The 25,014-nt window shown below is 38.9% G+C and overlaps 1 protein-coding gene across 9 annotated transcripts in view; it reads right to left on the bottom strand.

The window, feature by feature from the left end:
* The window catches only part of FN1 (fibronectin 1), an 83,253-nt gene that overhangs the window by 932 nt on the left and 57,307 nt on the right, over positions 1–25,014 (bottom strand). For 4 of the 9 annotated variants that reach the window (XM_088135575.1, XM_025164132.2, XM_025164129.2 and 1 more), the window contains 17 exons: positions 24,493–24,609; positions 23,458–23,622; positions 21,961–22,116; positions 18,640–18,753; positions 16,222–16,491; positions 14,899–15,086; positions 13,722–13,809; positions 11,279–11,455; positions 10,339–10,428; positions 9,950–10,129; positions 9,486–9,575; positions 7,558–8,018; positions 7,065–7,203; positions 5,538–5,702; positions 3,982–4,107; positions 2,303–2,409; positions 1,515–1,607 (listed from right to left, as the gene is read on the bottom strand). In XM_088135575.1, coding sequence (XP_087991701.1) covers positions 1,515–1,607; positions 2,303–2,409; positions 3,982–4,107; positions 5,538–5,702; positions 7,065–7,203; positions 7,558–8,018; positions 9,486–9,575; positions 9,950–10,129; positions 10,339–10,428; positions 11,279–11,455; positions 13,722–13,809; positions 14,899–15,086; positions 16,222–16,491; positions 18,640–18,753; positions 21,961–22,116; positions 23,458–23,622; positions 24,493–24,609 — 2,726 coding nt within the window. The remainder of the gene's footprint in view (positions 1–1,514; positions 1,608–2,302; positions 2,410–3,981; positions 4,108–5,537; positions 5,703–7,064; positions 7,204–7,557; positions 8,019–9,485; positions 9,576–9,949; positions 10,130–10,338; positions 10,429–11,278; positions 11,456–13,721; positions 13,810–14,898; positions 15,087–16,221; positions 16,492–18,639; positions 18,754–21,960; positions 22,117–23,457; positions 23,623–24,492; positions 24,610–25,014) is intronic. The other 5 variants (XM_088135577.1, XM_088135578.1, XM_007424268.4 and 2 more) reach the window with 2 other exon arrangements.

The raw sequence follows: 25,014 nt of genomic DNA, 5'->3' as shown, positions 1-25,014 counted from the left end.
TTAGCACTCATAATACTAAAAGACAACAATTATCTTACTGAAATGGTAGACAATCTGAATCTGTCCAACATTCACACTGTAGGCCCTTCATGAAGAATCTTAAAATGACAATTCCAGATCAGAAGGAAAACCCAGCGTGGCTCAGCACCTGCAGCAACCTGAGATTAGATCAAAATACATGTGTGTGGTGACATTAGGATGCAAACTCTGCCCTCGTGTACTTAGATCCCGATGTTTGGCCCAAGCACATAATCACAGACTTTGCATTATGATGGATGTTTTATCACTTGACACCAACGGACACCTATGCCAATGTTATGATGCTTAGGACTCCATGGAAAAGTGCTTTACCTAAAGTGTTTTAAATATTGCATAAACCTCACCTTCATCTAGTTTATATCACTGCAATTCTACTGTGCAGAATGCAAATGGCTCCATACAATTTACCAAAGAAAGTGAAATTAGTTGAACTCTAACACAACTATCTTTCAAATATCCGTCTCTTTGACAGTAAAAGATCTTGGAATCCTAAATATAGTGGAAGTCTATGACAGGCAAAGGCTGCCTGGTTACACAATGGAGTTTACTTATTAATGTGTACTTCCTATCAATCATGCTAATATTGATAGGAACTTGCTTTAGAACGGTTAGCATATATGCTTCAGCATTTTGGCCAGTGGATATGGCAAAGGGACTCTGAGCACAAAAGACAGTGTTTCATATTTACTCTCATAAAGTAGAACATTCCCATTTCACAGAAGGCAAGTGGGTGATATTGTGAGAAACATGCACACAGGTAAGACACTCACCCATAATCAAAAGGACAAAATATGCAAACATAGTGTACGCAGCCATCGTGACTCCAAAGAACATACACCAAACAAAATAAAACACACATCAAAGGAGAGCATACATTTTAAAAGCCTAGCATACATTTAAAAAAAAATATCTACAGGGAAAACATCTGCTCATTCCCTATGATACCTTATCTCATCTCAAAATCGATACATGAGATAAGTGGCCATGTAAGTCCTGTAAATAAATAAAAATAAATATATCTCTCCCCATCCACCATCACTAGGATACTCCTGGCAATAAGGGGATTTTGTAGGATGGCTGGGCATGTTTTTTTTAAAAAAACAAAACATATCTCACTACCATTTGGCACTTTTAAAACACTGGAAATGAAAGATGGCACTGGAGGCAAGAACTTGTGTATCAGCCTTCCATTTAAAGAACTTTTTAAAAAAAAAAATTCTTAAACATTAAAAAAACAAAGGGCAAGGGAGAAGGCCACTCTTAGCTGCAGAAGCTAAGGAGTTCTGATGTGATCTATTTCCCAAATGGAACCCCATTTCAAGCTTCATGTAAGAGAAAGAAAAAACATAATAAATAGGATGGTTCAATGAAGCAGGAATAAGTTGTCCACTTAGTGGAAAAATACTCTGTATTCTAAGTATTGGCTAGAATTTAAGAGCCATATATGATCGTATAGATGAAAAATGTTCACTTACTGTGTTCGTGCTTTGTTGCTCTCTCTGTGAATAGGTTTGACTAGGAGAACCTTCAGCTGCACCAGGTCTACGGCAATTGTCACAACGCCAGCCCTTTACAAATACAAAAGAAAAACCTCTATGTTATCAAGGGCTGCTTTCAAACGTTGTTGGACTATACCTCTCTCCTGGCCTGGGCCTTTGGGCTGGGGCTCTTGATAGTTAGAGTCCAAAAGCATATGAGGAGCAGAGATAAATCTGCTTTCGTATGCGGATTTCAATGAGGTGGCTATACAATGTATTATGAAAATAATATAATTTCAACAACTCCAGGATAAGCATTTTATCAGATTTAATTTAAAGTTGTTATAGCTGCCCACTCCAGCATGTCTTATGGCTGTTCTTATCAAGCATTGTTGCAAATACCAATTTCTGAAAATAATAGTTGTTACAGGTATATCATATACAAATATCACACTTTTTAAAAAAAATTCCACTATCCCTTTTGATAATTTTATCTGATTTGCCATTTCTCATTAAGTTTGCTTTGATGAAGATACAGTAAACTATAATGAGTATAAAATTTACTACATAAAATCTTCTGTCAGGGCTCTGAAACTGAAATATTTTATTTATCAGATCAACTTAATTACTTGGCTAGTTTCCACTGGTTACACAGACACAGACACACGTTCATCTTTTAAATTGGTTGGGGACAATCAGTTTGAGTGCTTTCAGCAGGAGCATAAGATGGTAAAAATTGAATGATTAAATAGACAAAGAATATGACATAGGATGGAAATACCTACCTGCTGTCCTCCGTAGCAAGTACAAGAGCAGATAGCACCGAGATATTCCTTCTGCCACTGCTCTCCTACCTGATACATCTTGCCATCATCATAACAAGTTGCTTCATCTGCAATCAATCAATAAATGTTTTAAAAATTGGAGGACTAACAATGTTTTGTTAACTTAAGTATACATTGTCATTACCTCCAATATTAGTTTCATCCTAAAACATTGCCAAACTATTCTTAATTATATAGTTATAATTCTATTACTATAATTCTATAGTTTTCTGCTACAAGTGTATTTTTGCAGATTCTTTCCCTGTGATCATCTATGAAGAAAACGTTTCATATAATCTTAGAGAAAACGTTTTATAGAGTTCGAAGTAACCACAGAAATCATTGAATCCATCCTCCTGTTCAGTTTGAAGACTTCTAGCAAAGAACTCACCACTTTATGTGGAAGCCTGTTCCACTGGCTGAGACTTCATATAGCCAGGACTGTATGATGTTCCTTCTGATGTCTATCCTGAACCTCCTCCCTTGTAGTTTTAATCCACTGGTTCTGGTCCTGCCCTCTAGGGCAAGAGAGAAACGCCCTCCCTCTTAGAAAGTTAGAAGGAAAAGAAAGTCCAATTCCAGAACTCTCTGAGTTTGTCAATAGTGCACAATCTAGTACTCCAGGGCCATGTGTGGCTCTCAAAATCCCTTCAAAAGTTGTTATTGATTGCGACTTTTAATAGGAGAGAAGGGGATAATGCTTAACATGAGGAATAAACTATATTTAAGTATTTAAAATATAGGCAAGTTTAGCCTTTGTCCCCACCCAGCCACTTTTTTGTCCTGACCACATCTACTTTCTGGAAGTTGGCCCTCAAAAGCCAAGTGGCAGCCTTCAGCCCATTCTAAAAAAGTTGGGAATCCATATCCTACAAAAATGTTGGACTCCTGCTGCAATCAAGGGTGAAGGAAACTGTAGCCCCATTATGGCTGTAGGGAATCTAGCAGTGTATCAGAGCGCAGATTTCCGACTGCTTGGGGTGGCATTTTTCTATTACAATAGGAGTCGTACCCCAACTTATTACAGTGGTACCTTGGGTCACGAACGCTTCTGTTCACGACCAATTCGGGTCACGAACAGCACCGTCCGCAAAATTTTGCTTCTGTTCGCGAACGCCGGATTGGGTGACGAACAGGATCCACGGCCATTTTCCCTGCTGTGACACGTGGTCGTGGCTTCCTGTAGGGAGGGGGACTCTCCCTCCAAGCAATAACCACCTTCCCACCCACCTTCCTGTCCTCCACGCCAGAAGTCGTGATGAGCAAGGTTAGCGTTCTCTCTCTTTGTACTGTACTTTGTGTCATGTTTTTGTGGTTTAAAAAAAAAAATACATATGGTTCCGAACGGATTAACCATAATTACATTGAACCTTATGGGAAAATTTGATTCAGGTCGCAACCAAAATTGGTTGGTGACCAAATTTGGAGGGGTCAGAACGGATTAACTGTATTTACACTGAACCTTATGGGAAAATTTGATTCGGGTCGCGACCAATTCGGGTCGCGACCAGTCGTGGAACAAATTAAGTTCGTGAACCGAGGTACTACTGTATATTTAACTATCTGAATTCAGAAAAATAATCCATATATTTCCATTTAGTATGGCACAAGAAGAGACAATACTCATCAGAAATACTTACGAGGGTCACACTTGAATTCTCCTTTTCCATTTCCAAGGCAAGTGCAGCTCATCACCTGCCCGCTCTCTCCCTGCCTGTCCCACTTCTCACCAATCTTATAGTTCACCCCATTGTCATGACACCACTCTGGATGAAACAAAACAATAGGTGGAAGTTGGATCACCTGCAACTGCAGCAGCTTTCAATACGTGTTGACTACTGCCTATCCGCTGAAACTGGCTCATTGGTGATATAAAATTACACAGAGCAACATTTTAGCTGAGAAAGCAAGAGCTCTGCTCCAGAGATACTGAAATGAAACAACAGCTTAATCACAGTTGGACATACTAAGAAAGGTTGGCTGCACATTGATTATCGACAACAGTCCTCCCCACGCAAATTTCAGACAGCATTTCCTACCTTTGCAAACATGAATTCTTGCTCTACGGTCAAGCCACAACTTAGTAATTGTGGTGAAGTTCCCTGGTTCAATTACCAGCATCGCTGGGTACACAGAGCTGGAACAATCCCTGATTGAACCCCAGAATAGCTCCTGCCACTGAGCTCAGTGAATCAACGCCTTCACTCAGGATAAGGTTCCCACTATGACCTCTACTCAAATGTGTAACAATTTATGCATCCACATCCCAGAGTCAGCCAGAATTTCTTCTCAATAGCTCATCTCAATATCTGATTCAGTATTTGAACATAAAAATACATTTAGACGGTAAAACTAATTCAAGGAGGTGATGATGATTGTGGTTTTAGCAAGCTTTATGACTCCATGTGGGTTGGAAACATGGGGGAATAAAGGCTCAGCAATAACCCACAGTATGATTGAATCAATCAATTTAAATTATCATATAGGTTTTAAGTTGCAAGAATGGTGGTTATGGATTGCATTATGTGACTGCCTGGATATAGTGATGGATTGCATTGGGGGAGGGTACTAAATTGAGACTAAATCATAATTAGGCAGAGGTTCTGGGGGTAGGTATTTTGCTTCTTTTGCCTAGGACCATAGCCCCCTGAAGAGCAGCAATACAGTCTGAGAGTTCTGATAAAATCAGGTTGGTGGAATTGCATGTGACAGACATGAATGGGTAGGTTGAGTGATAGACAATGACTAGCTCAAAGTCCCCCCTGTCAATGACTAGAACCTAAGTCTCCCTGTTCCTAGCCCCATACCTTAAAAAATACAGAATCCTGGTTCTCAGCATGTAAGTTGCACCACATTTGTACATTCCCTCTTCCTGAATGTCTTCAGGAGAATAATCAGAGCTTAATTTACCATATTTCTGACTAGCTGCTACAAGCCAACCAAGAATCACACTTTCAGAACAACTCTTGTCAACTGCTAAAGAGCCAGTAATAAAAGAAATAAATACGGGAATGCAAATGTACAACAAAGTAACCTCCAGTCAGATGACAAAGTGCACTAGAAAAAAGGGAACTTAACTTAAAAAAGGGACATTAAAGTATGGGCATTATTCTGGTGTAGAAAGAGTAGTTAAGTCAATTCTTAGTTCAAGTATGACTGCACTGTTGGGGGAAAAGATGTACAAGAAGGTACTCACTTGAAGAATCACATCTGAAATGTCCACTACCAAGGCCTAAACACTGGCACCAGAGTTTGAATCCAGTTTCAGACATCCTTTCCCACTCATCCCCAATAGAGTAGAAAGAACCAGTGAAAGTATCATAACATGCATCATCAGTGGGCGGGCTTAATCTTTCAGAAACTGGAAATCAAAGTAAATAAAACATTGTTATGTTTTAGGTTTTTCCTCCCCCACATTCTGCAAGTAATGATGAAGCCTCCTTACACTAAACAGATCATAAATATGTGGCACGGAATTCTCACCCAGGTTCCCTTGTTGTTTTCAAAATAAATCAGTACTTCCCACTGTTAAGAGGCAGTGAAATATGCTACCATATTTAAAGAGCTGAAATGCATATTCAAGGATTAGGTTCAGACTGTAACCCAGAATGGGGAACTGAACTGGCCAAAGGGCTACCTGTTCCCTTCACATGGTCCAACAAGCCAGCTGTCAGAGGCTAGACTTCTCCACCTTTGCACAACCCTGTCTCTGTGCAGAGGAACAAAGAGAAATCGCCCCGCATCTCTGAAAGAATGCATTCTTCTGTAGTGGGGCAGGGGAAAGGGAGAATTTTGAGACCTGCCCTAAACTGAACGTTTATTACTCTTGCTTGTATCCAAGGTTCTCCGATGGGAGACATCATTTCTTAACTGACTGTAAATGCTCCCACTGGGTGCAGTTATGTTCCCTAACGCCAACTCTTCCCACGTTGAACTCTGTATCTCATGTGGAGAGTTGCTAGGTCCACTTGCAACCCCTAAGGCTTTACTCTCCTCAAAGAGAGTCCAGGGAAAGGAGTGGAGTTCAAGTCCCACAGGCCAAGGCTACAGGGAAGAAAAACGGCCAAAGGTCAGTGACAGAGAAACTCCTGTGTGTGCAGAACATTCCCACCTTGGGAAACTGCTGCTTGCCAGTGCAAATGCTGAGAAGAGCATTTAGAGTTACAGGAAGAATTTAGAACACAGATTTCTGCCTTTCTTAGATACTCAGCCCAGCTGTGCAGAGGTTCTTATCATTAAGATATTTCCCTTTGAACATATTTTTTTCCTTAATGTTTTTTTTTTTTTAATAGAGAACAGCTTTCAGTCACATGGGCAATCACCATCTGAAACATGAAATAGTATCCCCAAACACTGATGTAGTAGCCAGGGAAAAATCAAGAAGTATTTTGAACAGGTCATTTTAACTCTGTCCCACTAGCCTACAGAAGAACTGAGGGGCTATGGTAGGTAGTATCCTGGACTAGAACAAGGAGCATTCCCATAGGATTACCCATTTTGCTTTCTCAGACTTGGGTCCCTTCACAGGACTGTTGTAAAGATAAACAGGACTATGCGTGTACATAAGACTGAGAAAAAGAGGCTTCATGTGTGCTCTCTAAAGGACTATGAAGGTAACAGGATATCAGTGCAATCATCACCTAGTAAACAAAGTCAAAAATGCCAATGATCCTGAGATAAAATTAGCATAAAATAAGAATAGAATCTTTTCATTTCCACTCACTGTCATTGCCCACTGTGACCATCTCTTCAAGAACTCTGTGTCTTCTCTGATTTTTAACTGCTTCTACTACGATGTTGTAGGTGGCCCCCCTAGTAAGACCAGTAAGAGTTGCACTAGAATACGTGCCAGGAACTTTGATCTGTGGTTCAAGAAAATATTGTTTAAAATGCAGTTTTTAAAAACTTGTTTGCTTTCTAGCAATATAGGAGACTGGTTCTTATACTTTTTCCAGGCAGTGAGCCATTTGTTTCTCAGAACTCCCTCTCTAAGCACACATTAATCCTCAACCCCAGGTAGTACTACCACTTTTCTCCTTAAATCCTCATTCTTAAACTGTATCTTCAATATATGCAATTTCATTGTTGCCTTTAGCAGACATATACCCCAACACAGCTGGTTCAGCTTACCTAGTGGATCTTATATTTGGGGGTATTACTAAAGTAAAAGCAATAATGGGCATATTGTTTCATCACTGGCAGTTCATCTAAGTTACCTCAGTAGATTCTTCTTCAGCGCTAACAGGCTGGCAAGAAATAATGTACTCGGAGCTATCTGTATAAGGTGTCCATGAGATGGTTGTCTGAGAAAGTGCTTCCTGGGGCTTTGTATAATTGTTCTTGGGTAGAAGGGTATGATGATAAGAGGGTTGGTCAACATCAGGAACTTGAATAGGATGATGGATCACCACCACTGGCTGTTCCCCATTCGGTTTAGCCTTTCCTGGAGTTGCTGCAGTTGTGGGGGTTCGAGACCCAAATTCTTCTACAATGACTTGTTGACTTGGGTTGCTCAGGAAGGGTTGCTGACCAGAAGAACCTGGAATTGGGATACCATTTCCATTGTCATAGGGGTTGTTTGTGAGGTAAGGTACATTCTCCAGAACAGAAGGCACATCCAAGACATCCGTCACCCTTTTGCCAGGATGGGGTGGCGTTACCAGCCGGGGAAGCTCATCTAGCCAAAGAAAGGTTAGAAGCAGTGAAAGCCAGATGCTGAAAGCTCCAGCAAGGGCTGCATTTGTGATGGAGGAAACTTGCCCCATTAAACCTTAATTCAAGCAATTAAATCTTAGCAGCATTCTCAAAAGAGCAACATTATTCTACACAGCCTGATTAAATTAATCTCACAGCACTTGAATCAGAAGGCGAAAGAAAGCATTGGGTTTTGGAACTAAAGCCAAGTTAGAATGATAACCAAAGTGCCTTGAACGATCCATAAAAAGCAAAAGTACCAAATATTGCTCTATTGCTATATTTATAAATAAATGGATTTAACATCTTACCCACCTTTGCTGCTATACTGTTATTTTAATATTTTCCCTTGGGGAGAAATATTATATATCACATTACACTTGGGGCATATTTACAAAATCAGTTCTCCTAAGTTGTCAACCCTTGGGTCCCCATCTATACTTCAACAGTGAATCACAGCTGAACAGTCTCAACTGGAGAGCCAATAAATTATTCGTAAGAGACTTATGGATCTACTTCCTGCCCTTTGGTTAAGAGATAATACCATAAAACAGCAGTTCTCTTTCATCAATGAAGTGTATAGTTTCATGAAAAATTGATCAATGTATTCATTATAAACCATTATTTTTCATAAAATATAAAGTAGCTGATTCAGACCTAATGAAAGTATTAAAAATATTTAAAGAGAGAGTGAGAGAGATTGATTTTTAATCCACTGGAAGCAATGGTCCAAACCAAATTATCCCCTTTTCAATTTTACTGATTCAGTGGAAGTAAGTTAAGGAAATACTAAACTGCAGCTGAAATCAAATTCAAAACTATAATGTAATATTCTCTTATTTACCTGGGGTGAAGTGGTATGATATTTCTGAGGTTTTAGCATTCATAGAAGTCCATCTTGCAGGGGGTGGGAGGAGAGAGTGAAAAATTGACCCGACTCCTTTTGGGGTGGGGCACAGACATTTGAACTAAAGCAGTTTATTTGGAATAGATTGTATCATAGCTTTTGCCAAATGTGTGCCTAGGTAGCCTAAAGTGCCTAAAGTGCCTAGGTAGCACTTTAACTCAATCATTTTCAAAGAACATACAGCTGAAAGAAAGGTTAATTAAATCCATGAAAGTATAATAAGCTAAAATTCTATTATATTTTGTATAAATCAAATCTAAGAAATGAGAGGTGGTAAACAATGTTTATACGTATTATAAAAGACCAGTATATCCACTTGTATCCAGATATATAACTGATAGAGGCCAGTGAAGTGGTAAGAGTACTATACAATTGATTGCCTCATATTAGCATTAACAGAAATTCAAAAATAGGTTCCTTTTGACTTTTCTTTTGAGATTGATTTGACCATGCAACGCTATGTAAGTTTACTCAAGAAATATTTCTCACTGAATTCAACAGATTTGTTCCAAAACATAGGAGTGAAATCTAAACCAATATTACCTGTTCTTTTCCTTCCAATCAATGGTTCACTCTTCTGATTATTCTTCACAGCAGTTATATAGATGATGTATTCTGTCCCTGGCTCCAGATCTGATGGAAGAAAATCATTTTAAAAGGGCACTAGAGTCAGTTCAGGATTTAGGAGCTTTTTGTTCAGAAAAGCAAAGCCTGCTCAGTTTTTGATAGTCAAACTATATAAGAATTTTATCTGTTTCTGTGGTTTTATTGCTTTACCTTTCATTATTTTTTTCTAATATGTGTTACTTTATTTTAAATATTTTATGTTGGTAGGATACAGTATTACAGCATTATAAGTGCTATATAACTACAGCATTATAAATTGTTTTTAAAAAAACAAATTCTCATCTGCCTTCAACCCCCAGAGATTAGAGATACCGCCAAATTACCTTTGCCCCTATACTGTTTGATGTTCCACTGCAGAGTCGATCATGAAAAGTTCATACCTGTGATAGTGGCCTCGGTAATGCCAGGACGAGGACGAGGAAGTAGCTCCCTGGTTGGGCCCCCAACTTGCTCATATCTGATTAGGTAGCCTGTGATCTTGGCCCGGGGTGGCTGCCAACTGATCAACAAGGAGTTGCTTGTAGTTGTGAGGAAGCGTAGATTGGAAGGTGCATCAATGGCTAAGGAGCAAAACCATTTAAATGAATATTAGATAAGGTGATGTCAACTATTGCAGTTTCCATGTATTTCAGCCACTATCCTCCTTTTTTCATTCTCAAAAGGTGGGTGGGGACAGAAACCGTAGCTGTCTCCCGTCAGAAAGGACTGATATGACAAAAGAACAAAGCCCTATTTTCAGTCCACAGGAATTTTTACTAAGTATCATTACCAGTGGAAGCATCAATCACTACTGGGGAGCTGCGAGCATTGTCATTCAGTGTGTAGATGTAAATCTTGTAGTCAGTGCCAGGTTGCAAGCCTGTAAATCAAGATAAAGTATTAAAAAATAAATCAGTGGTGCTACATCTTAAAATTCAGTAAAAATAAGCAGCAAGGAGTTAAAGAAATTCAGTTCACAAGCTCTAGAGTAGAAACACTGAGGCAGCTTCTGCTGCTTTCTTTGGACTGCAGTGTGCACAGCTGTATTCAAATGCTTGCACAATTCTGAAATCATTCTGCAAACAATGAAGAAACAATAACTAAGGGCACTAGGGAAACTGAAAGAAGGAAAGTCGAACTAGATTATAATGATGATGCGGGGCCCAGGGCAGAAGACGTGATGGCAAGAACGAAATGCACGTGCACAGGCAGGGAAGCTGTAAAACCCAAGCCTCCAAAATCACAAAGGACAAAGGAGCCCAAAGGGGAACCAAAAGGGACCTTTACAAGCTGCCCTGAAAGGAAAATTCCACCAACAATTGCTTTTCTCCTACCTACTGCATGGTGATGTGATGAGGGAAATGATTTATCAAATGCTCACAGGGAATGTGACTCCTAAGTATTCGTTACTCAGAAGGACAGGGAGCTCTGAAGAAATGATCCTGGTGGACAAACTGTAAATACTGAAAGCCTTACAGGACTTGGTCCTTCAGCTGTATCAAAGTCAGTGTTTTCTGAATTCTCCTTGGAACTGCCCAGCTGCTTATATTGTTTTAAATGTGGTAATAAAAAAAGGGACAAAATAGCCCAGTTAAGGTTTAAGAGCTAGAAAGTTATTGGGGTTTGATCTGGTTTTGTTCTGCACAATATCCTCAAGCAATAAGTTTCTCTTCCTTCCTGCAAAGTATTATCATAGAACTTTTTGGGGTACAGGAATGATGCTCACGTACCAGTAATGGTGTAGGTTCTAACATCAGGGCTAACTGTTCTTTGAACCGGATTCTGACCACCTGCAGGGACAGCATCTATCTGGAAACCTGTGATGGCCTCTGTCTTGGTGCGCCAGGTAATTGTGATGGTTCGCTCTGTGACATCTGTGACACGAGCCCTACGGGGAGAGCTAACATCTGCACCAAAAAGGTAGAATGTCCATCATTAATGTAATGGTCATACCAAGCTTAGAAGTTTCAGAGAAAAATATATTAAACTGAATGGCAGTCAGTCTACACCTCATAGATTAGGAACATTTTTCCTGGCAATTTTACAAGACTGTAACAGTAGTCTTACTGGATCAGACAAAAGCTTAAGACTGTGTCCAGTTTCTCACAGTGCATTACCAAATGACTACAGGGAAGCCCCTCACAGAATATGACGACAATAGCCATATGATGTCAAAATCCCCCTGCACAACTGTATTTCAAGGTATCTGAATCTCAAGGTCATGTACAGCCATCTTCCTTAATAGCTATTGATAAACACACGCACCCCCCCCCTTATTTATTTGTTGAATCCCCTTTTAACATGTTCAATATTGACCACATCACATCTTGTGGTATGAATTCTATAATTTAGTTACAGTGGGGCAAAAAAGTATTTAGTCATCCACCAATTGTGCAAGTTCTCCCACTTAAAAAGATGAGAGAGGCCTGTAATTTTCATCATAGTATACCTCAACTATGAGAGACAAAAATGGGGGGAATCCAGAAAAATCACATTGTCTGATTTTTAAAGAATTTATTTGCAAGTTATGGTGGAAAATAAGTATTTGGTCAATATCAAAAGTTCATCTCAATACTTTGTTATATATCCTTTGTTGGCAATGACAGAGGTCAAACATTTTCTGTAAGTCTTCACAAGGTTTTCACACACTGTTGCTGGTATTTTGGCCCATTCCTCCATGCAGATCTCCTCTAGAGCAGTGATGTTTTGGGGCTGTCGCTGGGCAACACAGACTTTCAACTCCCTCCAAAGGTTTTCCATGGGGTTGAGATCTGGAGACTGGCTAGGCCACTCCAGGACCTTGAAATGCTTCTTACGAAGCCACTCCTTCGTTGCCCGGGCGTTGTGTTTGGGATCATTGTCATGCTGAAAGACCCAGCCACGTTTCATCTTCAGTGCCCTTGCTGATGGAAGGAGGTATTCACTCAAAATCTCACGATACATGGCCCCATTCATTCTTTCCTTTACACGGATCAGTCGTCCTGGTCCCTTTGCAGAAAAACAGCCCCAAAGCATGATGTTTCCACCCCCATGCTTCACAGTACGTATGGTGTTCTTTGGATGCAACTCAGCATTCTCTCTCCTCCAAACACAACGAGTTGAGTTTAGACCAAAACGTTCTACTTTGGTTTCATCTGACCATATGACATTCTCCCAATTCTCTTCTGGATCATCCAAATGCTCTCTAGCAAACTTCAGACAGGCCCGGACATGTACTGGCTTAAGCAGGGGGACACGTCTGGCACTGCAGGATTTGAGTCCCTGGCAGCATAGTGTGTTACTGATGGTAGCCTTTGTTACTTTGGTCCCAGCTCTCTGCAGGTCATTCACTAGGTCCCCCCGTGTGGTTCTGGGATTTTTGCTCACCATTCTTGTGATCATTTTGAACCCACGGGGTGAGATCTTGCATGGAACCCCAGATCGAGGGAGATTATCAGTGGTCTTGTATGTCTTCCATTTTCTAATTATTGCTCCCACAGTTGATTTCTTCACACCAAGCTGCTTGCCTATTGCAGATTCAGTCTTCCCAGCCTGGTGCAGGTCTACAAGTTTGTTTCTGGTGTCCTTCAACAGCTCTTTGGTCTTGGCCATAGTGGAGTTTGGAGTGTGACTGTTTGAGGTTGTGGACAGGTGTCTTTTATACTGATAAGAAGGTCAAACAGGTGCCATTACTACAGGTAACGAGTGGAGGACAAAGGAGCCTCTTAAAGAAGTAGTTACAGGTCTGTGAGAGCCAGACATCTTGCTTGTTTGTAGGTGACCAAATACTTATTTTCCACCATGATTTGCAAATAAATTCTTTAAAAATCAGACAATGTGATTTTCTGGATTTTTTCCCCCATTTTGTCTCTCATAGTTGAGGTATACCTATGATGAAAATTACAGGCCTCTCTCATCTTTTTAAGTGGGAGAACTTGCACAATTGGTGGATGACTAAATACTTTTTTGCCCCACTGTATATGCTGTGTGAAGCGGCATTCATTTATCTCTCTTGAATTCTGTACCAGTTAACTTTACTGAATGACATAAAATTCTGTTATGACAGAGATGGAAAATGCCTTTATGTATTTTGACTTCATGCTCCCTTCTTTGTACTTGTAGTCTAAAAAGCCCTAGTATTTCATCTTTCAGCTCAGTAATTCATGGCAATTTTGATTATGTGTGACCACTTACTTTCCAGAGTATTAACTACACCTTGGGCAGGTCTGCTGGTCAGAGAGTCCTTCAGAGCATAGATACTAACTTCATATTTAGTTGCCACCTAGACATTTAAAAAAATTGTGCATGGTTAAGAAATTTACATCCTTCAAAAAAGTACAAAAAGCTGATGCACAAGCCACTTCGGTTCACCTCAGCTCTTAGCAAGATTATGTACTTTATGTATCTGCTGTATTAACATCTAAAATGGGATGTGGAATTTTTTTTTTCAACCAAATGGTTGTCTACTTTATCTCCCTCTGCTCCATCAACCGAAACACTAATACCCAAGCCTAGCTTGGATATGGCTTCTATTAATGGAATGGGAAGCAATTCTTTCTCTCCTACTACAGTCCCTTGGTCTTCAAAATTTGCTTCAAAGATTTTAAAGTTATGGGGAAGGCCTGAAATGGGGAAGGAGAGGAGAAGGAAATCCTATTTCACAATATTGGTGCCTACCTTTATTTCTCCTTGAGTATCTTAGATGCTCTACAAGGAGAAGAAGGCCTTATCCTACACAACTTGCTACATATCTGAATGTATTTCTATTACCTTTAAAATATGTTTTCCTTCAAAAGATTACAGTAATGTTAATTATGAAGAAAAACAAGGATGAAAAACGCTCATGTTTAATTTGCGTCTTCTAAATAATTCTCTGCAGCAGCCCCTGCCCTTTGGAACACTCTTCCCCCAGAAGTGAGGTTGGCCCCCTCCCTTTTAGACTTCAGAAAAAAACTGAAGACCTGGTTCTGCCATCACGCATGGGGTAGGGATGGGAATAGTCAGTTTTGGGGTTCGCTGGTTCCCTAGTCTTACCTTTGACCGATGTTATCTGGCCACAGGCTGAAATAATATCACCATCTCTTGGATTTTATTGTATTTAATAATTGTATTTTATATTTGTATTATTTATGTTTTTATTGATTTTAAATTGTTTTGTTGTGAACTGCCCAGAGTCCCTTCCTTGTGCGGGAGTTGGGTGGTGATATAAATCTGACATATAAATAAATAAAAATAAAAAATTATCTTCTAGTCCAACTGATTTTTTAAACATTAAATAAAACTGTATATAAGTTGTATTTCTCTCCCACAGTATATTAAGTTGCTGCTAAACAAGTACCTCAAGTCAGCAAAGTAAAAAAGGAAGCATTACCATTAGTCCAGAGATAACAGCAGATGTGCTATCTGGAGCGAGGTTAATTTCTTTCATTGGCCCATTCTTCTCCTTGGGATTTACTCTCACTCGATATCCAGTAAGCTTCACATTTGGTGCAGTCCAGGTTACTGTGAAACTTGTTGGAGCAACCTGAATAAACTTCAGATTCGTAGGAGATGGGATTGCTGTTAAATTTAGAATTACAAATTGAGATTACATGGAAAGTACTCATGAATACAAAAAACATCTAGGTTATTTAACTACTATCAATTCAGTATTTCCATTTCATGGCATAGTTACAACAGCTTTTTGAAAGTTTTCATGCATTGTAAATGAAGCTAAAAAACAAGTCTAAACCCAACTTCCCTATTGAAGAAAAAGCATTAAATTTCAAAACATGAGTTATTTCTTTGGAGATTGTAAAAGACGGTCCCACAGTGCAAAATGACAAGTGAGCCATCACACCACAACTTAATCTAGATACAAACATATGCATGCCCAGAAAATGACAAAATAAGTTGGCATGGTAGAGGTAGTAGACTAAAGGTGAAGGTGCAAAGCAACCCCGCCCATTTTCTTGCTGGAAAATGAGTGTTTTGAGACTGGCCACAGTCACCATATCACCAATATTATGGTTAGATAAAACTCACTGTGATAGCCATTTTGGAAGAGCTCTGCAAAAATGCTTTCAAAATTCCAAATATGTCCACTATCTCAAAAAAATTGCCTAGTTCTGTTCCATAACATTTGGTTTAAGAAAAGGGAATATGAAGAATCCTGCCCCAATTATTCTGATCAAGAACTGAGTCAGAGGAAATCCTTACTTAAAAAAATGAAACAGAAGTTCACAAATGTCACAGATCCTGATCTACTCCTTGTTGAGCCACTTATGCCCCCTCAAAATCTATTATTACAGCTGATATCATATCATATCTTATATATACATACACATATATATTATATCTAGATATATAATATCTGCGCTATGATACCAGCTGCAGAAAGAAGAGGGAAGCTGTGGAGACTGAGAGGAGGAACAGCTTTACATCTTTGGTTTCAGGAAAATAATCTATCACTACAAAGTCTTCCTTTTTTTTAATGCATGGGTGGGAGAAGTTTATAGGTGACTCCAAGTCTCACTTGTTGCACAGTAAGTTTTGAAACTATTAATCCTCCTTATTCGACCCTCTCATGTGTCTCTGATCCCATGCCCTTAGCATTGCATACACCAAGCTCTTCACAGACAATTAGTTGCAACTGGATTCCTTCTCAAGAAGAGACAGCTGTCATGGCCAGCAGGTGACGTTATTTCACTTGTACCTGTGGTCTGGGTCCCAATCAGAGGTAGGCTTTCCAAGCCATTGTGCAAGGCAACAATGTGAACAGTGTACTCAGAACCAGGCCTGAGGCCATGCAGCTCCGCAGTGTCGTCTTCACCATCTGGAGCAGGGAATAGTTCCTGGATTCCATCCTCAGGGGTTGAGTAGGTCACCCTGTATCCGGTGACTTGCCCCTGTGGGCTTTCCCAAGCAATTTTGATGGAATCGACATCCACTGCAGTGAATGCCAGTCCTTTAGGATGGTCAATGTCTGTTAGGCAAATTAATGGTGAAAAGTTAAGCAGAGGAGGATGCAAAGCAGATTTGGGGTGGCACAAAGCACTCTTGTTATAAGCATGCAAAGCACTCTTCTGTTTTTGCATATTAACAAATATTCTTTATTTTTGTCCTGCCTGAGGTACCACACAAAGGCTCTTACAGCACCATAGCTTATTAATTAGAGAGTAATCCTACAGGTACCTACTTGATTAGAAGTCCCATTTTGTTCAGTGGGCTTACTTCCAGTTAAGTGAGAATAGGATTGCAGCCTTAGACTTATATGATGACATGTTATCACAGCAAACTGAAATGCTCTTTTTGACATCAATGATTTTGCTGCAGTCCAGGAAATAGAATAAGCAGCAAGTATGGATGGATGTAGAAATCTCCTGTCACAGAAGAACTCCAACTAAAATGAACACAGGCTTTCTAAGACTGCTATATGTAGTTCTGTTATCCACAGACCCAGTTACTGTTGGCCTGCTCCCATTTTTATTTTATTTTTTAAAGTTTTACTTAATAGCCTCCTTTCTTAGCCTGCCACAGAAAAGTGTTGTGCCTAGCATAACAAAATCAGACAATTTGTAGAGCTGTAATTGATAGCAATATGCATTAGGGTTATTCCTTTATACAAATTAATGATCACGCAGACCAGTTATTTAACAATAAAATTAATTTTGCAATTGATAGAAGGCAGCATAAGATGTTTGCCTAAAAAAAGGATACTGTGCATTATAGAAAGATTTTGGCCAAAACATCAGTTTTGATGTTTCAGCATGTTAATGAATTACTCCCATGCCTTAATGCTTAATATCAGCACTGGAACAGACCTATATTGTTTCAAGAATTCTGAAATAATATCAGGTAACATTGGAAGCAGCAAGAATTCACGTAAAAAAAGGCAGGAATAGTAACACTGCAATCCTACACACCCTGGAGAGTAACCTCCATCGGACACAGTGGACCTCCTTTTCTAGAAGAGTTTATAAGGCTCTCCATTTTCAGTAGAAGATTCAAATTATGATTTCATTTCATCACCATGTATTGTGAAGCAAATGTTGTGCTCTTCAGGTCTTTGGGGTTGAATAGAGCTCAGCAGTAAAAGTTCTGGCTTTCTGATGTTTCCCTATCAAGGCATATTTGTAAATGGAGAGAGATCCCCAGGATTAAACAAAGCCCTGCTTTTCCCCTTCTTCCCATGCAGGGAATGGAAGTCTTGAGAACATTTTCTGCATCTTGCTTGTGGGCTTCCCAAAAGCAATCAGTGGCCATTTTTGAAAATGCTGGGTCAGATGGGGCTGGCATGGTCCATCAAAGTTCTCCTCATGTTCTTATCTAGTGCTCTCTGTCCTCTACTTGGTCAAATTCCGTGAATGCATTTAAGTGAGAAACTTCAGAACTCTGCTGATTCCTACATACCCTTTGTGACAATTCTGTACCATGTGACAGAGCAGATAGCTGGGAGCAACCTTATCAGTTCAGGAAGGCACCAGAAGATCTTTGTGCCACAATGGTATTGCCCAGATACACATTTATTTGTGGGATGACAGCTTCAGTGTGAGAGCAATAAAAATCCCAAACAGTTTGTTATTTTATTTGGTTTTGTGCCAAACAAAGCCAGATTTCAGTGAAAAAACCCCAATACTCTGATTTTAAAGTTTGGATTTAAATTGCTTCAAATTCTGTAATGCAAAGGCCCCTTTTATTACTTATCTGCTCCTCACAAGTTCTCGAGAAGAATAAAAAGGTTAGATGTATGACCTCAAAATAGTATTTTATTTTGTAAGGTGCCCAGAGTCCACCAGAGTGAGTGGCTATATTAAATTTGATAAATAAATAAAATGTTGCATTGTAAGCAAATAGTACATAAAGAAGAATTAATTTTCTCCAGTCAGATTACCCTTCTCCAAATTATTTACCAATTAAGGATTTTTTTCAATGCTGATAATTTTGAGTTCTACTATAAGCCCAGTTTGTGTGTGAATAGGTAGTAAGTTGGCTTCTTCATGACACAGCAATGAGAATAATACTGTTTTTTGCCATCTTCTCAGAATTCTGATAATAAACATGTCCCAGGGGATTCAGGTGTTTGTATATATTATACTTCTATTGTGAAATGTGGGAAATCTAAAGCACATACTTGTAACAGCTTTCTCAACCAAAGGCTGGCTTTCTCCATTTGGCCCTTGGGCATAGACACTAACCACATACTCAACTGTAGGTTGCAGGTCATCAATTGTAACTTCTGTTTGTTCTGCAATAAATAAAAAAAATTATATATGGTCTCTTTTCATCTTAACCAAATTTAGTCTTCTACTACTCAATTTTCCTCCAGTTAGAAAGGCAACTAGCTCTAAACTAGGATGGGATTATTTATGCATAGAAACTGTCCCAGAGCAAAAGAAACAATTTTAACACATTTCACACTCACAAATATTTTGACAATGTAAAATGCAGAAATACTTTTCTCTAGAAACAGTCCAGTGGTGTCCATTGCGCTTTAGGGTTTTTTAAAAAAAAACATATTCATCAGAAGTTTTAATTACACATAAATTACATGTTTAACAATATATTTTTGGCAAGTGTTCTTTTAGGGCAACATCTCAAGATCTGCCCAACATAGGAAAGCTGAGCCATTCAAGCTGACCTAAATATTAGCCTGGCTTATCTATATACGATCCATGAGTTCATTCCATATGACCTTTAGATAGATGGTAGCAGCTGTTGGTATGCAAAGTTTCAAATGTACTAAGATATTTTGTTTTCTTTAAAGAGTGGGTCCCCATGCCTAACACAAATTGCTTAAATCCTCCAAAAAGAGATTCAAAAAGTATTTGTTACTTGAGATACACAGACTTGATTCATGCTTCATACTAAACTGCCATTTACTTAACCATAGTTTATTGAATAAACTGCATCTGGCTTGATCTGCATAACATGCTAAGCCAAAACCACCACAATTTATGAACCAAAACACATTTCTTCTTCAGATGGTGGTCACTGTGGCTGTCTATCATCCAAGGCTAGGCCCTATGCTATGGGTTCAAACAAACCAAATGGCTATCAACATTCCAAAAAATATAAACTAGAATGATTATGACATGATTAATAACATAATTATTAACATATTTATAAAACATTCAAAATGCTTGTATAAAGAGGTAGCTACTCATTTTTTTTCTAGTACTGGGGAAATGTGGATCAAACTCAGAGTTCATGGAATGCCACATTCTACAGTATAAGGGCAACTAAGGAGGAGACTCTCCTCTACATACCAAGATCACAGGGGGTGGCTGTCAAGCTACTTCTCTTCTCCCAAGCATTTTGGGGGGGGGGTATTTTTAATGCCCACTTTGCACTGGAACAGTGGATTTTATATTTACTGTGCCACTTAGCAACTGCGTTTTATTGTTTTACCAGTTGTTTCCTCCTTTTAAATGTTCTTTAATGTTTTAATCAAATCAAATCTTTTTATGGTCACAGACCAGCATAATTGATGTTTTAATAATATTATATTCTACTCAGCGAATTTTGGTCACTGTGCAGGTAACAATAAGAACACTGCTTTTAAAAGCAGAGGGGCTGTCTTTCAGACCTTAATGTCTTGACAGGAAAGGAGAGAAAACAGTCACTCAGATAATTAGATCCTAGATGGTTTGGGTTTTTAAAGGTTAAAACCAACACCTTCAACTGTACTAGGAAAAAATGGGCAATTAGGGTAGCTTTTTTCAGCAGGACATGGCAATGTTTTGGTCTAATGCTCTGGTTAAGTCTAGCTTCCACATTCTGCATCAATGGAAGTTTTGGGGCATTCTTAAAAGATAGTCCTACACAGATTGTGTCATTTAATTACATTGTGTTCAAGGCATCAATAGCTGCTTTGTAATCAGACCAGCCCAGGAACAGTTGCATCCTGCATGTTAGATATAATATGCAAATATGTTCCTTGCTACTGCCACCATTCAGAGATCCAGCCCCATTTTCTAATGACCAACTGCCCTCTATCTTGTCTCTGGATGCAATTCCAGCTTATTCATTCTCATCTACTCCATTATCAAGCATAAGCAACCACCCAGGGAATCAAATGCTTCCACAGAGTTACACATCAAACAGAAGCAGATCAAGGTGCTCCGGCATACTGGTGGGATTTTACATCAACATTCTGCATGACAATGAAAGAAATAGCTTCATTAAATATTAAACAGCATAAGGGACAAAATGGGATTCTGTGGAAACCCAACAGTTACCCTTCAGCAATGTTGTCTGGATGTGGCCCAATCCTGCAAAACAACCCCCCAAACACAGCGAATAATTCACACTTCACCAAGGTAGCAAAAAAAATAAATAAATCTAATTATATTACAAGTCCAAGTGCAACTACAAGTACCTTGTCCAGGAGTGAACTATTTAATACCACAGGCTACTATGGCTTTCTAGTTCTTGCCAATTAAGAAAGGCTCATTTAATAAATGTCTTATGGGTGTCTCTTTTAAGCAAGAGATAATTCACATCTCCCACTAGAAGACCTTGTTCACTTCCCTTGTTTACTCTTGTTATGGTTGATTTAATTGAGCACTGAGTGAACAAATAGTAAAGCCCACATTCTCATTTTCTGAAAATGTACAAGCTGAAAGGAATCCAAAATAAAAAGTAGTTGCTAAGGGTATATTGCCATGGCCTATCCCAAGATAAGACAAAGATAAGATCGATCTGAAAAGAATCATATAAATTCCTCCTAGAAGCCTTTCCTGGTAAAAAAGATCCCACAAGCTATAGAAAAGAAAGCCTGGCCTATTCTGTAGCCAGAGTGTTCTGGCCAGCCTATTTTGTGGCCAGTAAATGTTCTTTACTTAGTCCACAGCCATGGAGTAGATTTCCATGGTGGTAACACACCCTTGATCTCATTTGACCTGAGATTTCTTCCATTTGTCATCCCTCTTAATTTATTGCTCTTAATTCCCCATGAAAATAAGGCTAGCTCAACTCTGCAAAAGAAAGAATGGAGTGATAGGAGTGATAGGTTTACCAAACTTAGGAGTGATAGGTTTACCAAACTGGTGGCTCTGTATTCTACAGAGCAGCCAGAGCTCTGACAATTATGCTAACCAGTGAAGCAGAAAGGTCTCCAAGCTCGTTCAATCTAAGAATGTTTCTTAGGTGGACCATGTGGTATTCATGGTAAGATGCCCACTTTTCTCAGAGATCTGAGCATCATCTTTCCACTTTCACAATGGTGAGCCCTTATTCTTTTCCACATGTTGTTGCAGAAGGTGAGAGCAACACAAAGTCTCTTTAGATGCCTTCTACAAAAGCTCCCAAGGAGAAAAATCTACTCAGGCATAATAGAGAATAATAATCCCACATTATGCTTGCAAGTGAGTCAAGTTAAAATTACAGATTGCTTTTCTTCCATTCGAACACTCAGACAGCATCCCTCTTCCTGTGCTTTCTTTGTTCTTACCTGCAGAGAGAACTCTAGTTTTGGTGGGGCCATGGCCATCCTTAGGAGTGGCTGTCACTCTGTAACCAGTAACTGGGGAAGAGGAAGGCTGCCACTGCACAGTAAAGCTGTTGTCTTGAACATCAGTAACTTGTAGCTGTGATGGTGTATCAATCTCTGTACATGAAAAATTAACTTCCTATGTTAGATTTTGTCCTTCAGGCTCCAACTTCCTTAAATCCTAATGTAATATATTATTATTGATACCTTTGATCAGAAGGTCTCTTGATGCACAAAAAAAAACACATTAAAAATCACAATTCCAATACAACAAGAATCAGTGAAGCACAAAATTAAGCTTGTTAAAAATTATGCAAAACTGCCATTTCAAAAGAGGGGATTAGAAATCAAAAACATCACTGCAATTATTCAATAAATCTGACAGCCAAAGAAATACACAGCATTATGTATACTCTACATTAATTCTTGGTTGTATCAATCAAATATTCCTACCAATTTAAAATACTTAGGATGCCCCATCATGAGAGATGAGGCAGAAGGCTAATACAGAGAAAGGACATTCCTCATACAGTTCTTTTTCAGATTTCTTATGGCAGCTCTGTAACTTTTGAGGTGTCATACTAAGATGATGATATTATTATTAAACATTAATTATTTTTTAAAAATTTAAAAATTATCATACCAATTCTTTTGTGTTTTTAGTTAATGCTTTCTTTGTAAATTTGTTGTATAGTTTATTCCCCTGTCTTTCATGCCATTTTAATATGATGTGCAAAGAAATATATTAACTACAAGTAATATTATATTGCTGCTAGTAGTTTGGTTATTACAAGTATACCTAACAATGGCCTCATCCAGCTTAGGGTAAAGTGATAGCAATTGTTGGGGATCTTTCATCATCTTAAATTCAATGATGTTGGGTTCCTTTTTCCTACTCCAGCAGATAATTGGAATGTATATTTAGGACAACAGAACCCTTGCTGATCTAAATTCCAGATGCTAGAGAAAACCAACAAGGGAATACTGCTGTTCTGATTACAAGTTTTACACACACACACACACAAAAATATACCTATATATTATTTAATTAATTAATTATCTGGTTTTCAGCCTCTAGCTCACTACCTTTGTTGATTCTGGTTCTACTGAAGTTTACCATTAGGAACCCTAATCATCCTTGTTGCCCTTCCTATTTCAGTTTGTCTGCATCCCTCTTAGGTGCCTGTTTCAGTTTATTTGGATCCTTTCTAATGACAGTGAACCTTTTTAAATTAAAATAACTGTTAACCATTCTGATCTAATAAAAAAAATACAGAAATAAAAAACCATGCTTTTCATTTACTGTTGCAAAACATTTCAGTGCACCATAAAAGCAAGATATGAATATTTTCATTAAGTTGCAAATGATCTTAGAAAAAGATCTGAACATACAACAGATTAAATGAAGGCAATGGACTGCTTTTGTGCCTCTTTAATCCAGAGAGAAAACAGGCTTACCTATTCGGTAATTGACACTGATAGGTTTGCTGCTGGCAGGACTGTCTCCGCGCCCGGTGACAGCATACACGGTAATGGTATAATCCACTCCAGGCTTAAGACCAGGAATTGTAGCAGTGGAGACATGGCCAGGAACAGTGAACTCTTGAACAGGCCCACTACCACCTGGGAGTAATAGCGCAAAACAATCAGAGATTACATCATCATCATCATCTTGAAATGCTTTCCATTAACTTCCCACAACTGGGAAAAACTAATATAGTGTTATGACCCAGCCACAGCAATTAATGCCTTAATGACATTTACTAACTAAACTATAAAATATCTGAAAAACCAGAATGGATAATTTAAACTAGTTCTTAGCTCTCGTAAGATAACTTACACCAAAGTTATCCCCAAAATATACTATTTCAAAAGTGTTCTTAAAATTCCAAAGGTTTAGACTCTAAAACTATCTTTAAACTGATAGTCCATCTTCCCTAGTTATTTAAATTCTTTATCCATGGACTATACCCAGCAGATATCCTGAGTAACACTGAAGAGCCATTTCGGGCATCACACAAAATGAAAACTAAACTTGCCAATGAGTGTGCTTCCAAACAGAACAGAAGTCGTTGCCTAACAAACGTAATGTATGTATGCCAATGTGCTACAGTTTAAAGTGTAACGTGTGAAGTGGTCCATTAAGTGTTTTTGTATTTGCGTTACATCATGATCAAACCATGCAAATCTGTAAAACACCAAGATTTTCTGTGAGTCATAACTTGGATCCAGATCCACTATGTTTTATTGATATAAAAAAATGGGAAAGGAGGGTGTTCTTGTGGAAAAAAAGACCCTTCACTCCCTTTCTAACTCATATTCCATTGCCAGGTATCTCTTGGTAAACAAACAGGATTTCAGGACCTGCATAATAATTAAACGTGATGCAGTATTCTTAAATCGCCGATTCTATGCATTGCTGTTACTGTCCCTCTATTTCCTCAGCTGGAGGCTAATCTTTTCTGGCAGGTACCAGCATCAAACGGCACTCACCTGTTTCTCCATACGTGATCCTGTAGTATCGGACTGTAACAGCAGGTGCATCCCAGGAGATGACCAGACTAGTGGGGCTAGTGGCAGTCACATGTAGATCTCTCGGGACATCAGAAACTAGGGATTTTTTTTGGAAAGCAACATTTAACATTTATCTCATTAATGCTTTGACCATGGCACTACATGCAGCTGTCTAGATCCATTTTTGCAGACTTCAAAGTTCCCAAAATCATGCTGCCAAGATTCAATGGCAAAGGAGTAATTTTCAGCCATGGGATTCCTCCTCCTCTTTTTAAAGCAATTAAGACACAAATAAGTACAGGCAGTCTTTGCACATTTAGTTGGGGCAGCCCAAAACCTCAAGGCACACCACTGCTTCAGTGTCATGTTCTCTAGTGCCCTTGGGGTTCAATTTGTAAAAAAAAAAAAAAGTACAGGCCCTGACCTGAATAAAGTTGCCTTGCCCTGCACTAAATTGTATCACGTAATTACCAATGTCCTTATTGCAGAGATTATTATTAG

Source organism: Python bivittatus, unplaced genomic scaffold, assembly GCF_059951505.1.
Source record: "Python bivittatus isolate LINGU-HERP-01145 unplaced genomic scaffold, Pbiv_v1 ctg000200_np1212, whole genome shotgun sequence".
Lineage (NCBI taxonomy): Eukaryota > Metazoa > Chordata > Lepidosauria > Squamata > Pythonidae > Python > Python bivittatus.
This window is presented reverse-complemented; position numbering and strand designations above follow the sequence as displayed.